Genomic DNA, 19,485 nt, shown 5'->3' with positions numbered 1-19,485 from the left:
ATAACATTTTATAAGATTACCCAAGTAATTATGAACAGGGAACAAAAGTCACACATGCGTATGCACAACAAACATCCTGTTTGTTTGGATGATCTCAGACACTAAAAAGCACTATTCTCATGTCAAGACTTCCTTCAGAAGACAAACACAAAGAACAATGGCAGTCTCTCAGCAGCGGCAGATGTCAATAATGGCTCCTGCAACCACCCTCTAGGCAACTGTAAGTAACAAATCAAAACTATCTCCGGTCTTCTAAATCTGTCCTAAATCTGTCCTCCATCACATTGAATTCAAAGGAAGTGTTTCCACTGATTTCAACAGGACTGGCACACTCCTGGTATATTTCAAGATTAGTTGAATCATTGGAACAGCAGCAAGACTTTGCATAGGAGTAACAAAAAGAAATTCCTCCCAGCTTGAGACTGAACCAGACATCAACAATATAAGCTGAAGGAAGTTGTTATTTCTATTCAAAATTCTAAACAGCTGTTTTCAAGACAAATTAAAAGATTTTTCAATGTTTGGATTCAACTCAAGAGCTTTATCTAATGCATACTTTGTATTTGAGTATTTGTTGAATTAGAAATTTAATAGAGCAGCTGAGTATTTTAAAATCTTTTGGAAGATGTGAAAAAGGGATGTGAACTCTAGCACACCCTGTAAAACATAAATTTCTTAGCAAAATAATATGTTATTCATGTGCTCTGTACATTAGGTCAATTATTACTCACTTTCTTTGGAGAACAACCAAGTGCCTCCACCCTTTATAACAGAGAACTGTAATCAACTGTAGTAAGAATAGCAGAATTATTCTAATACACATTGGTGGCTCAGGCCCTAGCTGAGGAAGGCTTGAACAGTGAGAGACTAAGATTGATTTCCAATCTTTTTATTTTTTTGAAATTGGGAAAGAAATTAATGTTTTCTTATATACCCTAGTAAATAATTTTAATTTTTTTTTTTAAAAAAAAAAAGCTTCTTAAAAAAAAAAAGAGGAATGCTTTAAATTAGCCCTCCAATTTAAACACTTGTTACTTAATGACAAATTCCATAAACATTCTAATACCAATTCTTATTCCACTGCACGTCTTTCCTTTCCGCTAACCCAATTTAACCTCTCATCTTCCTTGGAGTCAGCAGCTGTACAAAGAAATTTTTTAATACTGGCATCAGCAAATGACTTAAGTGCTAGTGCTAGATTTAAAATGTCTTCTAAAAACATGACTTTTTGTATTGAATTTGGAACTGAGTCTGATACAACTTGTACTGTTAGTTTAATATAGTATCACCTTTCATGAAGCCATATCTTGTTGGGTTCCTGCTGGGACCTGAGAGCTGAAATAGCAAAAGGTTTAATGCATGGCACTTCATTTTGCCCAGCCTGGCTCAAGCCAAGAGAAGCATTTCAAATTATTTAGATAACCACACAGATTAAATACCCAGCAAGGTAGCTTGCTAAGTCATTCATCATTTGCCATTCCTGGACTGTGCTTGCGTCTAGCAATGTTTTTACTAGAAAAGCCATTCAGATGAATGGAATGCACATCTCTGCTGGGTTTCCCCTGCCTAAGAAGCAGTCTACACTTCTCAACCTGCCTTCAATGCTCTCTTCCTGAGTGAAAGCATTTGAGGTGGCAGAGGGGCTGGACCCCCTCTGCCACCTTCCTCTCTCCTATCTTCTTCCCTCACCTGCTTCTCTTGTTTTTCTTTGTAACTCCTCATAAATTTATGTATTAAGAAATACCTTTTCTTATTTCAGCCCCTCAAAAAGCTCACAATAAATTGTCCTCTTATTATTCCTTTTCTTTTCACCTCAAGGAACAAGTAACTGGGATAGTTCACACTGCGTGGTGCAATTCAATTCCAGACACAATATCTGCATCATTAAATTATACCTTAAAGGTTACTGGAGTGAAAGTGATCTAACATTGACTCTCCTTTCACAGCTACATATCAGTTCTCTCTTTTTTAACTGACCATTTCAATGGTAGGTCTTTTTGCCTTTAAAGCCTGCAGTCTGGAAGTCATTTTTGACCCTGTGGTTTCTTTTGAAGCCTGTATTAATCCGACTGTAAAGCTGTCACACTACCATTTTGTGAATCTCTCCAAGTTACCACCCATACTGTCCCACCGGGATGTGGAGGTTCTCATAAAGACTTTCATCATATCCCAGCAGGACAATTATAATGCATTGCTTGCTGGTTTTACTGTTACCTCTTATAAACATTTCAAGCTCAAGTAGGACTCTGTCACTGTACTGCTCAGCTGAACTAAGATGTCTGGACATACTATTCCAGAAGAGACTAGTTCAATGGCCCTTGAAGAAGCAGTTCTCATTTGAACACCGTTGAAGAAGGTGTCTCACTTTAAGATCCATTTTAATTGCACTTTAAATAAATTTTAGTGTGCTCTTCACAGCAAATGTTTACCACTTCATTTTTTGTCCTAGTTCTCAGAAAGTTACACAGACAAAGGAGGTTTTGAGATCTTAAAATCCCCTCTTACTAAGGGACCCAGTTTCCCCCTAAATCCAATGAAATTGTCAGTGAAGTTGGGAAAAAGTCTCAAAGCATATCTTTGGTTCTGCTTATTTGCATGTTATTTAGCTGTATCAGTTACAACATATAAGATTTCTAATTAAAACCTTATAGTGAAAAAGAAATCATGATGGTGAATTATTTAAATGCAGCATTAACAATGTAATACTGCAAGCGCAGTAGGCATAACATGACAAGCATGAAGAATTATGACTGAGTAAATTACCTCTGGGGATTTCAACTAATCAAACAAGTCAATCAATAAGCAAGAACAAAGAATATTTTCCTCACTTTCTTGTTGGCTTCTAATTTTAACTTCTTTAGAACTTGAGAAAAGCTGAAGAAAGTAACTAGTCATATTCCTTTGTGCAACATTTCATCTTTTCTGATTTGTGATAGGTTTTCTTGTGTAACAGGCAAAGGTAGTGCATTACTAAAGGCCTGTGAATTAGGTTTGGTCTCTCTATTCTTAGGGCTAGGACAGGAAGTAACATCAAAGCTCTTACAAAGCACCACTGAGTTAGCATAACAGATCTAAAATCACTGAAAAAAACGTTGGACAGAAGACTTTATTTTCCTTATTCTCCTCTCATTTTTGAAGAGAATAAACATGAAGAAGTTTTTTTGGAAGTGTCTAAAGCACAAAAGAAATTATTCTTTAAGCATATATGACTAGATTGCAGCAGTGTCAGTATGAAGTCTTACATAGGTTTGATTCTAGATTGGACTCTAGAATCTTCCCATCTTCTAAGTGACAGACGTATAGCGAGTATCAAATGAAAAGAGGAAAATCCCCCTGCTAGTTTCTCTGTAGTTACTAATGCTACTAGAAATTAAAACCATTCCCTATCCCACACCCCATAAACCAGTGCAATTTTGTCAGCTTATATTTTTAAATAAACTGTTCCATTTTTAGAATTTTAGTAGGCAAGTCCACTAGAAATTATCAGCGTAACATGTGCTTTCATTTGATAGCTCTCAGTTAATCATTGCCACAGGACAAACACTTCCAGACAGCAGAAAGCACAAATAAATAAAACAGACAAACAGAAACAAACAAAACATGCAAAAGATCCAGGATTATGAGTGCTTTGACGCTGTTAGCCCTGGATCTTCCTTAAATCCCTGGCAGCCAGGAGGCCAACCACATCCTGGGGTGCATCAAGCACAGCATCGCTAGTCAGTCGAGGGAGGTGATTATCCCGCTCTACTCTGCTCTGGTGTGGCCTCACCTTGAGGACTGTGTGCAGTTCTGGGCACCACAAGTACAAGGACATTAAACTGTTGGAGAGTGTCCAGAGGAGGGTGACAAAGATGGTGAAGGGCCTAGAGGGGAAGACACATGAGCAGCGTCTGAGGTCACTTGGCCTGTTCAGCCTAGAGAAGAGGAGGCTGAGGGGAGACCTCATTGCAGTCTACAACTTCCTTGCGAGGGGGAGCGGAGAGGCAGGTGACCTGTTCTCTGTAAACATCAGTGATAGGACCCACGGGAATGGTGTTAAGCTGAGGCAGGGGAAGTTTAGGCTGGACATCAGGAATAGGTTCTTCACCGAGAAGGTGATCACACACCGGAACAGGCTCCCCAGTGAGGTAGTCACTGCACCAAGCCTGTCTAAATATAAGAAGCGATTGGACTGTGCACTTAGTCACACAGTCTAAATTTTGAGCAGACCTGTGTGGTACCAGGAGCTGGACTTGATGATCCTTATGGGTCCCTTCCAACTCGGGATATTCTATGATTCTATGATTCTAAATGGCTAACAGGTTTGAATGACACAATTGGAGGTGCTACAAATCACAGCTTAACACACATTTTAACACATTTTCCACAAGGTGATTGGATATAGGCCTAGGCAACCTGCTCTAGCTGATCCTACTCGAGCAGGGGTGATCTCAAGAGGTCCCTTCCACCCTAAAGTGAATCAGTAAGGTGAAAAAATCTTAGAAATTATCCCTTCTGTCTCCAGTACTTCTTAGTAATTCTTCTCCATCCAGCCCATGGAGTAAGGAGGAAATAACAGCAGTACTGAAACTCCTGGGGATCACCAGGTAAACTTGGCAAAACTTAGGTGATGAAGACAGGGCCATTATAAAACAAGAGCAGCACCATTCAGTAAGGCAGGCCTACTCGAGTGAAATGCTCTTTAAAAAGTCACTCACTAAATTAAACATTCAGAAAAGCAGTGCGAGGCTCCTCCTTCTTAATGGGACCTGAATTACATCGCCATGAAAGAAAATTAAGACTATGGCAGAGCAAAGTGAAGGTGAGGCTGCAGTTATGTTAACCTACCTGTGCTAGTATAGCATGGTTAATACCAGCAACAGACACATAGTAAATGTGTAAGATCACAACCAAAAACCAGGTGCCCACAGGTTTCATATTTCTGTTCTTAACATACCTGAATATATAAGTACGTATATGTGTATATATACCCACACACTTTTAATAACTTTCATGCTTTTTAAAAAATTGCTTCTCCATAGCCTTTACATATCTTTTTTACAAAGAGAAATGTTGAATCTTTGTTTCTTACATAAAGAAATTCCCCCCTTTTCCAAAAGAGATTTTCTGGATAAGGAGTGCAAAGCTAGACTCCGTTTTACAGCAGAGCAGAGTTTGGAAAGTGATTCTTTCTCTTAAGGCTCCTTTCTTTTCAAACCTTATTTAGGCCTCTTTTCTTTTCCTACAGCGTTTCTCCAGAGTGCCAAACCGTACAAGCTGTCACAGAAAAAAAATTATGAAAACCACTCAGTCATTATTCCTGAACTTCTTAAGGCCAATTGGAAGCGTGAATGTGACTGTCCTTACAACTGCTCTTAGGTAGTTATTTCCTATAACTTTTTGCCACTTTCATGCTGAGATAGAATATAAGATACCTTTATAAATGTAACAGAAATTTCAACAATTCTGTTAAGAACACGTTGTAAGAAAAAGTATGTGTGACAAAACAGTTACACTGACCATTTTGAGCACCTCTGCTTAAGATGTATTTTCATTAGCATTTTGTACCTGACCTACATAAAAGAATTGTTTTTCTTGGAAATGCCCTTGTCAGTTTATCCTTACATTATGTATGATCTATGATGTTTTAGAAGAAGTTTTCTTTTCTTTGTTAGCACTGAGCATCATGAAGGCTTTAGCACTGAGCATCATGAAGGCTTAAAAACAAACAGAGGAAAAACAAACTCCCAACACAAACTTGACTTAAGGAATCCTATGTACTGATATTTCATTTTTGCTGTTGCAATTGTAACAAATTTTTTCAGCTTACCAGCTGAAAAAGGGTATGAATGGAAAATATTCATAGAAATTTTCAGGGTGATTCACAAGGAAAACATTTGTTTTCACTTTAACAAATCAAAGAATTTTAGCTAGCTCTGCTTTCTTGTATCAAAATATATTGTGGTCCAGACAAAAAGGAACACTTTTCTCCATAAATGGCTAAGTCGGCACTGTTAGAATGAGTTCTCAACTTCATTTACTCATTCTTTGTATCATGTTCAGCTCCAGGGTCACCATTTAGGCAGTACCTCCTCTATCAAAAGCTCCATGAGAAATTGTTTGTGCTCACTACTTTATGTTCTAAAAGTTTTGTAGTGACCCACTGTTGTGGTTTAACCTGGCTGGCAGCTAAACACCACACAGCCATTCGCTCACCCTCACCCCTCCCTCTCTTGGATGGGGGAGAGAAATGGGAAAGAGATAAGAAAGATAAGAAAGAGTTGAGATAAAGACAGTTTAATAAGACAGGAAAATAATAATAACAATAATAATAACGATAATGATGATAATAGTACTACTAATAATAATGTGTACAAAACAAGTGATGCACAATGCAATTGCTCACCACCCACTGACCGATGCAGTCCAGCCCTCCTCCCCGGGCTAGCCACCCTATTGTTTAGCATGACATCGGATGGTATGGAATACCCCTTTGGCCAGTTTGGGTCAGCTGCTCTGGGTCTGTCCCCTCCCAGCTCTTGCTGCACCCCCAGCCTGCCCGTTGGCAGGACAGAGCAAGAAGCTGAAACGTCCGTGGCTTGGTGTGAGCACTGCTCTGCAACAATTAAAACATCGGGGCGTTATCAGCACTCTTCTCATCCTAAGCCAAAACATAGCATTCTACCAGCTACTAGGAAGAAAATTAACTCTGTCCTAACTGAAACCAGGACATCCACAAATTGGGAAATGGCTGAAATTTGAAAAATGGGAATGCTTCAATGGCACTAAGATCAAGAATGGTTTGAAGACACTTGTTCTGAAGGCTTTAAATGCAACATTATGCAGCAATGATAACTAAAATCAATAAAAGCTGACTCAGTCTTTCAGCACAGAAAAAAAATCTCACTTTCATGATACATCAGACAGATTCTTCCCATTTCTCCTTGGAGCTCTGCAGAGTGCAAATCTGGCAGTGCAGGCCATTCAGGGAAGTTACATCTTTCAACTGCCTACACTGTGTATATAAAAGTCATATATGTATTAGTGTAACATCCCATAATCAAACAAACATAGACATCTCTTTGTGTATGTAACTTCAACAAAGCCTTCTGATGAAAGCACGGGCCTCCACTCTTTATTTCTTAAGACACCACAAGGCAGCTTGCAAGCACCATGCATGAGCAAAGCCAATGCAAGGTTCTATCTCTGACTGCAGGAAGCAGAACTGAATTTCTTGTGCAGCAAACATGTGCCCGCAGGCTGCCAGCACACCTGGAGGTAGGCGTTGGTTGCAGCAACCCAGCTGTCTACAGGACCGGGAGAATGATCTCAGTGATTCTCATGTGAGTCCCTTCAGGACCTACACGCAAGACTCACATCTCACAGATTAAAACAATGCAACTATTTCAATCAAGCATTTGCAGTGTTAGTTATGCAGTGTTTGTATTAACATATGCCATTACTACTTGAAAAACACTTTTAGTTCTACCTCAACCAAAGCATGGGCTCCTCAATTGGTCATTAAATTTGTATGCATCTCCATTGTTACAGCTAAAATCAAATCAAAACAAAACACAAAGTCCAAGTAATACCTTACTGCACATCTAAAGGTCAGTGCCCTTAGCAGCCAATCAAGAAGGCATGGAAATACAGAGAGGGCTGCCAAATAGTTGAATGAAAACTTTGGATTTGGATTTGTTTGACTAAAATCAAAACTCAATTTGGAACAAAATGTAAATGTTCAGCTTCGTGTACAAAAGTTGGAGTCCTTACGTCTCACAAGAGACCTAAGTCCATATGTACTGAATCATTTATGGATCTTGATTAAGTTTTAAGCATATATCCAAAGGAACGTTTTAAAACATGCTATGTGGTATTTTCAGATGCACAAAGGATCATAACATACAGCTGGTTAGATAGTGTATTTACAAGGAGCAGAACAATGAATAAAAGCCTTCACATACAAAAGACCCTAAAAATGCTTTTTGGTCTTAAATAACAGACTGAGCTTAGCACTGAGTTCTGATCCAAAGATCTATTGATTATATTGCTAAGCATTATAAACGTCCTTAAATCACACACAGTAATTCTGTAAAGACTGACTTCCACAGCATTAAGCTGCAGCTTCAGTTTTAAGACGAAGAAAAACTCCTCATCCATTTAACTCAACTTCTTTTATAGGAAAGATAATCCTAGGTGCTGATACTGACTTTTTTGTTTTAAAACTCAAAGATATCAAGGGTGGCAACATGTATAAAAATAGTGTTAAAGAAAGTAAAACATGACTGTGACTAAACATATTTAACTTCAGCCTGAAGCCATGTTTCATAATCAGGTTATAAAATCAGGGTGAAAATAGTGTGCAAGAATACTTATTCCAGGCCTTCAAGCTTACGCATCTTTTAGTTTGCTGTTATAATACTGTACACACTGTATTCATGTTACAGGGCTGCAGAAACTACATGTCTGTGTCAACAGATGTGTTTCTTGGAAGACATCTACAAAAATCAAGTTTATTCAAATGTTTGCCAGCTACCATATGCTGCAATACTACTTTAAATGCAACATAAGGCTTTGGGAACATACTTTTACTGCTATCTACACTTTGTTATTTACTTTCCATTTAGACTAAATACCAGAGACGGGGCACACTAAGGGGTGCAGTGTCCTCTTTGTAAAAACATTCTACCCGTTGTAGTATTTAGAAAGAAAAAAAATATACACGGCTCTACACTGCTCTCGACCACTTTCAGCGGCTGCACTTTCATAGTGAGGCTCTGGGAAAGATATTTTTACATATGGCATTAATTCTGGGAACTTTTAATAATGGCCAAATATAATTAAAAATTAGGCAAAAATTCCTGCCATGGAGAGAGCAGTACAGAAACAACTCTGTTTGAAGAAAAAGCAATCATTTGCTCATATTCTGAGTCCAGAAAAAAAAAAACAAAACACACGTGGTACATTTTTAATATTTGAAATGCATCAGGCCCAATTCAACTCCTATGTGAAGCGAGTGGCAAAACTCCAAAATGCAGCAGGATTGAGCCCCTGATGTTGTCACAAGCATTCAGATAAACAAACAGGGCTGCAACACATTCTAAGCTTCCACTGTGTTCCTCTAACTGGATCCAGACAGAAAAAGAAAAGCACATTTCATTGCATTTTTTCAATACCAGAACAACAACAATATACAATTTTATATTCTATGGAAGTGACCCTATTATACTATAATTATCCAAATGCCCAAAGAAAAACAGATTTGAAGAAGTCAAGTTTTATGCACTCATTTGAAAGACATTGTTCTATCAAATCCAATAGGGATTTCTGATCTCTCTGAGGTTGGTAATATCAATTCTGCCTCTGGACTTTTATCAAATGCATGATATAGCAATGTTTTAGATGCCCACTTTGGGGTCATTTGAATATGGCTAGCAAAATCCCCCAGACTCTTTTTACAGACAATAAAAAGTGCTGTCAATGTTCTGAATTATCCTCATGGGAACCTAAGCTAAGCCTCTGCCCTCATTCTCTTCAGAGACTCTAAAAGGGACTGCAAAATCCATAAGTAACGCATGTTATTCTGTGTTAAAAGACAAATGGTGTAAAGAAGACATCCTTTTTTTTTTTTTAACCAGCAGAAGAAATTGTGCTTTGCTTGCATCTTAGTTTTTCTATTACCTGATTTCTTTTCATTAACAATATGACTAAATGATATGCTTAAACCTGAGTGCACCTCTTGGAATTTAACTGACTCTGAAAGCTTTGGCCAAAAGCCATCAAGACCCTTAAGCATTTGCGTTATTTTAAGAATACTGACATCTCAGTTTTGCATTTAAATGCATGTCAAAGCCCGTCATTGGATCACAGCCAGAGAACTCAGCACCTTCCAGAATGAATAGTTGAAGTTCAAATTTTAACTGAGTCAATATCCATGAAATATTTTCCTTTCTGTACTAGGCATATTAAATGTGTCTTAAATTGCTGTAGGAAGCATTTCCAACTCCACTATATTCTTACTGTATAGTTTACATCAAGTTCACCTTTTTGATGAACACTATCCCACAGAAAAAAAGAAAAAAAAAAGAAAAAAAAAAAAAGGTCTATTGTATTTATAATACGCCTGCACATACTTGATGGTATGCCCAAGAAGCTTCCCCTACTCTGGAAAGGCACCAAACACCATTCGTGACAGTGTAGGAATTACTGATACATGTGTAAGACTTGACAATAGCACAGCTAGGGATCCAGCTCTGATACCATGTATCACTGGTAACACAGTACGCAGTCTCCCAGAACTTGAAGAGGAGTTCCACTGATACTAACGACTCTAAATATTCATTTTGCTCATGTAAATAGTGTTTTATGCCATCATTAACACTTCTAAGCCACACAAAAAGTAATTTGTACGCTGAAATTGTACCATGCTACCCTCTGAAAGAATGACTGAATAGATACATAAAAGTACTCAGGCCACAGATTTGATGTCACTCGCAGCACTGTGAAAGAAGCAGGTCTTTTACCAGATAAGCTCTTTCATTACACATGTATTTGAAGCTACTGACCTACACAGAAGTCCTGCAAATCTTCATCAACAACCATATGGTCAGCATTTACTGAGGTAATACCAATTAAGCTAATTTGTATTACAAATATGGGCCAAACATATGGAAAAACTAGTTAAAACAGTAGACAGAACACTGCAACATGCTGCTGGACTTAAGAAGCTGGCTCAAACTTTGATACAAGCAACTGGAACATTTTCATTGTTTTCTGTATTGGATTATTAGAATAATTCCTATGAATTTGGTTGTCTCAACATTGTTTTATTCAAGACAGTTCTAAGCTATGACACATGCAGCAACGGCTGGAATATTCCTTGGTCTGTGACATACGTGCCACAAACACCCTGTGACTGTTACTATTAGTCAATGTTCACAGAGAAAAGCACTGCGTGATATGCAGTAGTAAATTACTTACATCACTGTTAGCATGTGGCATGGCACAGCCTAGAAGTCAAACCACAGCCAAACACATGGGGAATGTGTATGCCACAAAAGCGTATCACTTCACATTACATTTATATCCAGAAATGGTATTTTCACAATAATCTGCCTCTCCTACTTCTCCCAGAAATGGGATAACTTAAGAGACTAATTCTTTTATTTATTTTCTATTTTTTCCCCGCTCCACATTCAGAGAAGCTTTAGTTTTGTTTTGTTACTTTTTTTCTATTATCTATTTACTGGATAACATCCATATACACATACATCAGAAGCCCACTAGGGAATGTCACAAATCCACATAACATTCCAGAGCTAGATTCAAAATATGGACCTCTTTTTTAGCTGACAGATGTGTAAAATCATACGCAGCCAGACAAAGCCCTAATGACTACACAGGTGCATGTGCTTAACAATGCAAGTTATTCCTACTAAAATCAACATTAGTTTATACTTGAAGTTATCTTCAGAAAACATTTTTCTGATGGCATAATGTGATTCTGCAACCAAAAACCACCACACCCTTTTTAGAGGAGGGGAACATATTAGCTCAGCTAGGTAGAGAGGCCGGAGGAAATCTCTGTGAAAGAAGCCAACTTTCAGAGGTTTTCTGGGAAGATATCACAGAATCACAGAATTGTAGGGGTTGGAAGGGACCTCGGAAGATCATTGGGTCCAACCCCCCTGCCAAAGTAGGTTCCTTAGAGCAGGCTGCCCAGGTAGGCGTCCAGATGGGCCTTGAATATCTCCAGAGAAGGAGACTCCACAACCTCCCTGGGCAGCCTGTCCCTGTGCTCTGTCACCCTCACCGTGAAGAAGTTCTTTCACATGCTGGTGCCGAACTTCCTGTGCTTCATCTTGTGGCCATTACCCCTTGTTCTGTCCCCGCAAACCACTGAACAGAGGTTGGCCAAATCCCTCTGTCTCCACACCTCGGGTATTTATACACATTGATGAGATCCCCTCTCAGTCTTCTTTTCTCCAGGCTGAACAGACCCAGGTCTCTCAGCCTTTCCTCATAGGGAAGATGCTCCAGGCCCCATATCATCTTTGTGGCCCTCCGCTGGACTCTTTCCAGGAGATCCCTGTCTTTCTTGTACCGGGGAGCCCAGAACTGAACACAGTACTCCAGGTGAGGCCTGACCAGGGCAGAGTAGAGGGGGAGGATCACCTCCCTTGACCTGCTGGCCACACTCCTTTTAATGCACGCCAGGATCCCATTGGCCCTGTTGGCCACCAGGGCACACTGCTGACGCATGGTCAACCTGTCGTCCACCAGGACCCCCAGGTCCTTCTCCTCAGAGCTCCTCTCCTTCAGGTCATCCCCCAGCCTGTACTGATACATGCAGTCGTTCCTTCCCAGGTGCAGGACTCTACACTTGCTCTTATTAAACCTCATTTGGTTTCCTCCTGCCCATCTCTGCAGCCTGTCGAGGACTCACTGAATGGCATTACAGCCTTCTGGCGTGTCAGCCACTCCTCCCAGCTTTGTGTCATCAGCCTGCTTGCTGAGGGCAGACACTATTCCCTTATCAAGGTCATTGATGAAGATGTTGAACAAGACCGGACCCAGCACCGACTCCTGGGGAACACCGCTAGTCACAGGTCTCCAGCTGGACTCTGCACCACCAATCACCACCCTCTGAGCTCAGCCAGTCAGCCAATTCTCAACCCACCTTACTGTTCACTCCTCTATCCCACACTTTCTCACCTTTGCTAGCAGGATGTCACAGGAGACAGTATCGAAAGCCTTGCTAAAGTCAAAGTAGGTGACATCCACTGCTCTTCCCTCATCAACCCAGCTGGTGATGCCATCATACATGAAGAAGGCAAAGAGGTTTACTATCATTTGGCTTCAATACTGCAATGAGCTTTAACCAGAAATACTACAGCTCTTTAATGCCTAGTTATCAGTAAAAGAGAAAATATAGAACAAAAAAATGTGTTCTAAGTAAAATCTGCTTATGGATGATGCATTTAAAATACAGATTTCCACCTCATTCCATGGTGGTATGATTTGGCTCAAATTGCTTTGTGCCATCAGTTTCTTGTTCCACCTGACACAAAGCAGGAGCCCTGAGGGACAGGACTGAAGCTGATAGCAGGCTTCAGCCTTGAAACTTGCCCTAAGTGGGTTGAGTGAAATCAGCCCGAATTCAGGCAATGTAAAAGCAGCTTTAAACAATCCTTTTTAGAACTTGCGCACTGTAGCTCCTCACCAGACTGAAGGCTCAAACCCTTCACCCACGGAGAACAAACAAGCACTCACTGCTTGAATTTCAAAGCCTTTGCAATAATATTCAGTACAATCATTACCTATAAAGATTTTATTCTATGCAAATTTCAGACTTCTAACCAAAGACACAACATTTTCCATTCCTCTTACTCCTCTCTCCACTGATGAGATCACGAGGCTCAGAACACAGCTGCTCCTCGGTCTTCAGCACTAGTTTGAACTACTACAACATCTGAGTGGACAACTGGCAAGACTTCAGACAATGCCAACAAAACAATTTTATCTGCTGTAGGGAGTGCAGCAAATACCTGCTTCATCCTACTGTCTGCTCCAGCTCAGAGCGAAACATTTCTGTCCCCCACTATTTGTTATTCTGCATCACCACCTACGCTGCCCTTTTAGAAATGCCAGCCATCACTCCAGCTGCAGTACCAACAGCAGTGAGCACCTGGCATACTCACTGCCAAAAACTTTGTGTGCTAAACACATCCTGTACATGCAAGCCCAAAATCAGGTCAGTACTACCCATACTGTCCCAGGTTTGCAGATATGTAACACAACCTCTTGTATGGGTAGTATGTATGAATTTCCAAAGAAACAAATCAATCAATAACTCTATCAAATTAAGTGTTATTTTTAAGATTGCAAAACTCAACAGAAAGCTTATACCTAAACCTTGATTGCTGTATCTCTCTCAAATGATCCCTTAAATTGGTTTTAATTCCATGGAGAAAAAAAAAAAAAAGAAAACAATATACCAGGTGAGGTAGTTGGTATATCTGTCAGCTGTTATCACTATGGATACATACGCACAAAAAAAAACAACAACAACAATAACAACAAAACTGTACAAGATGGAAATAAGGATTGAATGAACTCTGCCAAAAGACATGCCAAACACAGAGGCAACATGCTGCTTACCACTGGTAAGTAAATGTATCAGAGAGATATGAGCTTTTCTGATGACTTAAAAATTATTCAAAGTTTGTACAAAAACACTTATCAATATATATATATATATATTTATTTCACAGCTCTCCCACTGAAATGTTTTCATAGCAAAAAATAAACAAAACAAAGACCCTAAGCAGTAGCATGTTTGTTTCATCCCAGTGTATTACATCTGTACTTCACATTCTACAAGAATGCCAGTCCTATTTTACCTTACTGATAGACAGCAATACAACATTACTACCTAAATGTGTGGTGGCACTGGTATTTTCAAACTATTATTAAGCAAGTTTGAAAATCAAAATTTTTTCCACTGTTTTAGGGCACATACCTCTTTCACACTGGGGTCCTGTAAAGCCATAGGTGCAAGCACATCGGTTCGGAGCCACACATCTCCCTCCATTTAGACATCCACTTTCACAGACAGCTGTATCAGAGGGGAGGTAAGAGTAGTCTTTATTGAGTTATTTCCAGAAAGACAGGAAACTACATACTTGACCAGCTCAGGTAAACTAGCAAACACTGTAAACATAACAGGCCAGGATACATTTTTTCCAGAATCTGCTTCTGATCTTTTGCTATTTCCTGGTCTCATTAGTATAATGAATTCATCTTTTCAAGGGAGCATAACATAAACATACTAACAAGCACAGCTTCTCCAACCTCTCAGAGCCTCTTTGATGACTAGACAATACCGTAACTGCAAAATAACATCTTTCAAACTTTCAATGAAACAACACTGAAAATGTAGAGATTGCAGATAGGAACTTAATTTCTGAATCCTCTAAATTGTTGCCTATTCAAACACATTAAGAGAAGGGCGATGAAGCTGGTGAGGGGCCTGGAGAACAAGTCCTACGAGGAGCGGCTGAGGGAGCTGGGCTTGTTCAGCCTGGAGAAGAGGAGGCTCAGGGGCGACCTTATTGCTCTCTACAGGTACCTTAAAGGAGGCTGTAGTGAGGTGGGGGTTGGCCTGTTCTCCCACGTGCCTGGTGACAGGACAAGGGGGAATGGGCTAAAGTTGCGCCAGGGGAGTTTTAGGTTGGATATTAGGAAGATCTTTACTGAAAGGGTTGTTAGGCATTGGAATGGGCTGCCCAGGGAAGTGGTGGAGTCACCATCCCTGGAGGTCTTTAAAAGACGTTTAGATGTAGAGCTTAGGGATATGGTTTAGTGGGGACTGTTAGTGTTAGGTCAGAGGTTGGACTCGATGATCTTGAGGTCTCTTCCAACCTAGAAATTCTGTGATTCTGTGATTAAAAAAATGTATTTGCTCCTCTACCATAATAAAAAAAAATAACAATCCAGTGTTAAAAGGCTTGTTGCTGATGCTTAATAATTCATGATATCAACTACAACTGCAAAACAATATCTATTTTGATTTAGTTAATCCAATATATTCTTCCTTGTACTACACTGTGATAAAGTACAATTTTTTCTCATAATGAACTTCAAAAGCAATTGCTCTCAAAGATAATCAGAAAAAGGAACATTCACATGAAAAAAGGGTTTTTTAATACAATTTGATGCTCTTTGAGTAATGTTATTCTTTGTTCCATTTCACATTTCACTTTAGTAGAAAGAACGTTTCCATTTGTCCTCTTTTATCCACTTGATATTTCACAGAGAAGGCAGAAATACAATTCTTAATCCTTTCACCATGTGATCCTCTTCCAGATTATTAGCATAAATTCATGGTCTCAGTGAAGTTCATTTTAAGTATGCCATTGACTTTGACAGAGCAGAGCACAAAAGGTTTTCATTAAATAGGCTAAACACATTTTCCCTGTCAGACCAATAGTGCACTAGATAGCAACATGACAGCCTTGGTTAAAAGCAGCGCCTGCATCCTTATTTGAGTTTCTTCACAGCATTCCAGCCAAGAAGAACAACACTACCAGAATCAGGCTGGTAGAGGGTTTATGCAATGGATCCAAGAATGCTCTTGGCTCAGGATTCATTGACGAAGTAGATCAATTTGAGAGTCTTGATAACTCCATCAAGATAACATCAAAATAAGCAAGATTCCTAAAATGTAATAGCTAACTCTGAGGCAAACCCTTGAAACAAAAACAAGGATTTGTATTAAGGAGCTCAATTTTGTCTATAAGACAAAAACTGAATCCTATATAAATTCTTTATTCATGGCCTATTGCCCTAGAGAATGTAAGGCCCTGTAGATCAATGGGAATTAATGTAGAGTGAGAACTATAGGATCAAGTTATATCCCATTATTATGAATTCAAATGATGTTTATTTTAATAGTCCTGATCAGAAAGAATTCACTCGGCACTCATTACAAAGTCATGTGTTTTCCTGTAAAATTCCACTGCACCCGATCAAAAACAAGCTCAACATCAGTTGAAATTTAGCGTTAAAGGGTGCCCAGTTCACACATCCCTAAATTATTTAACTGTATGAAGTATCTATACAAATAAAATATACTTACGCTGTCCACAGTGTGTTCCTGTATATCCCTTCTGACAGAGGCAATGGTCATCACTGCAGCTACCTCCATTCATGCACCGGATGTTACAGTGTTGTACTTGAAAGGAAAAGAGATTTTCCTCAGTTAAGCCAAGACAGGAAGAAACACTTAACTATCTGCTAAAGGATTTTTAGGGATTGATTATATGAACTAGAAAGCAGTGCTAGAAACAGAAGATGCATATTTTAAAACAGATATTTAAAATGGCAGTACAGAAAACAATACGAATTTACAGTTCCTCAGGAATACAGGTCATTGTGCAAGAATTTGAAACCACCCTTATCCATTGAAGTCAGCAGCATTTCATATGAGCATAGATGCACAGAACTCATCTTCTAGTTTGCAATGGTAAAAAAAAGACCATCAGCAAGGGGAAAGTATTAAACTTCTGGCAGATACCACCAAGCAGAGAAACTTATCATCTGAGCAATGGAAAAAGGAAGCATTAAAGGGAAGGAAATAAGAAAGCTCCTGAGGACAGCCTGGCTCTGCCAGGACACATAACACAAGAAATGGATCTGCCCAGGTAGGACTTCTTGCACAGAAAGGAAAAGTAACAGGGCACTTTCTTTCTGTGGGCTTACCCCATCACCACATAATGCTGCCACCAGGTCAGTGCCCATGGCCTGAGGAGCTTACAGATAGCGCTTCCCCTAAGTCCTTCCTGCAAAGAGGAGAGACCAGGGTGCGACACAGCTCACTCTCCTCAGCAGCAGCCCCACCATTTGTTATGATTAACAAACAGCCCAAGTCCCAAGCCAATAAAACATAAAAGCACGTGCTGTGTTTTTCTAATAACAAGGACAAACATATTTTTCAACCGGAGGTCAGGAACAACTTAAAGTATGTCAGACTTTTCATCAGGCACAGAGAAACACACAGGTCTCCTGATGAAGTCCTCCTCACAGCTCCTGCTGCCTGACACAGCTGCTAACAGGGGCAGACACTCAGTACACAGCTGGGAAATGGTTTCCCTCTTAACAGGAACCACATGAAAGGCTCCTCCCCAGACAGGATTACAGGCAGATCGGCATTTTGGTAGGTTGTGATGGAGTGCTGGATACCTACACCATGCTGTCTGAAATGTTCAGGACTGAAAAATACAAATCACATGTACTGCCAGAGCCTGTTGTTAACAGGTGCTGTGCCAGCCACTGAATTTTTCCTGTTGCACAAAGCCCTTAAGCATCATTTGGCTTTTTACAGTTCAAAAGTACGTGCATGGAATTTAATTTTAATTTTTAAGCAGAATTAATAATTTTAGCAGTATTGCCATCTATAGCAATATGAATCCACAAAATATAACATGAACATGCAATTGTAGAAATGATTTTAAATAATCTCTAGCATTTAAAACACTAGTACACTTGATTCTTCAGTTATAAAAGTAAGACTATCATTTCTTATGTGTCTCATATTTATGATACACCTTTGTTCTGCTTTGGATGTACTTCAGGAAACAAAAATGTGCTAACATTCCTTAAAAAAAAGTAGAATTGTCTGCAAATACAGAGTAAGTATCTGGTGAAGATTTTTGGACAATGTCCTAAGTAGGTCAGAAAAAGGTATATAGTTACTTTAAAATGTGTAGTTCAACTTAGCTTTATACAATCTTAGAAAAACAGAGGGGATTACAAAAAGCATAGGAAATGATATCATCTGTGAAGCAGGGAAGGAACTTGAAAACCACAAACTGATTTCAATTAGAGCAAGCTATGCCAAGAGCTAATTTCCATTCCCACATGAAGACCAAAGCCATTTAAATACTTTGAACTACATTTGAGATAAAAAGGTTAACAGTAGCTTATATGATGATTTTCATATTATTTGTTCAAGTAACAGTAAAGTATATTTCCCCATTTTGGGATAAGGAAAGGTTTTGCACATAACACACACGCACGTTTCCATAATTTGTCTTACTGCTTCTCAAAGGAATTTTTCCAAGGTAAAATATTTCTTCCTCCTTTTTAAACTAAAATCATTATGGGAGATTGCTGGGATACCCAATCATAATTATTAAAATGAACCATTCAAATCAGTGAGCTTTCTACCTTATAACTATGTAATAAAATCAGTGACATAAAATCAGTAAGCTATTTATTTTCTGTCCTCTTTCATGGGAATGTTGAAAATAGTATTTCCAAAATCATACTAACTATTCTGAAATATTAGCCTTCCAGAAGTTTATAGAAACACATGCGAAGGCTGTCTGGAGCTTAGATGAGGATTTTAAGATTGCATTTTTGACAAGTATCATATGAATGCAGGTGCAAAGTCTATTCTCAGTTATATGAACAACTCCATTAATGGCAGTGGAGATATTCCATTAAATGAAATAACCTATTCCAAGGTATCACATTGACCGAGACTCAAGGAAAAATCACAGGAATAATAAGGCTGGTAAGTCAATTCATACAGCTTTGCACATATAGGAAATATTAACAACATTAATACATTATTGCTCTTAATAAATTTTCGTTCTCTTTCAGGTCCAACTTGTAAACAGCCTGCACTGGAAATTTCTGAAGTCAAAACAGAGGTAACTGCAGGAATGTAACTTTATAAACCTGCAAAAAGATCCAGCAAGATCTAACATACACATACACTTGGTGTGTGGGCGATGTTTGTACTGACTATCCAAAGTGAAACAAACTACAAGCTGCACACTTAAACATAACGGTTTCTGACTTTCTTAGTAAATTCTCAGCAAAATTGAGTAAAAACTTCATCATACGGAATGTACCACATGACAACCACTCATGAAACATTCATGAGCTCACTAAGCAGCCAACAGGTAAGCTGCACACTGTCAGCTCAGCAGTCCCAAA

At 39.1% G+C, this 19,485-nt stretch overlaps 1 protein-coding gene across 5 annotated transcripts in view; it reads right to left on the bottom strand.

The window, feature by feature from the left end:
* Nucleotides 1-19,485, bottom strand: part of FBN1 (fibrillin 1) — a 158,435-nt gene that overhangs the window by 120,166 nt on the left and 18,784 nt on the right. For 3 of the 5 annotated variants that reach the window (XM_084532053.1, XM_084532057.1, XM_084532058.1), the window contains exons 4-5: nucleotides 16,619-16,714; nucleotides 14,501-14,596 (exon numbers count right to left, since the gene is read on the bottom strand). In XM_084532053.1, coding sequence (XP_084388179.1) covers nucleotides 14,501-14,596; nucleotides 16,619-16,714 — 192 coding nt within the window. Of the gene's footprint in view, nucleotides 1-14,500; nucleotides 14,597-16,618; nucleotides 16,715-17,241; nucleotides 17,261-17,537; nucleotides 17,557-19,485 lie in introns of those variants that run through there. The other 2 variants (XM_084532055.1, XM_084532054.1) reach the window with 2 other exon arrangements.

The sequence above is a fragment of the Aythya ferina genome (assembly GCF_964211825.1).
Source record: "Aythya ferina genome assembly, chromosome: 11".
Lineage (NCBI taxonomy): Eukaryota > Metazoa > Chordata > Aves > Anseriformes > Anatidae > Aythya > Aythya ferina.
Note: the sequence above shows the minus strand (reverse complement) of the source record. Positions and strands in the feature narration are given on the sequence as shown.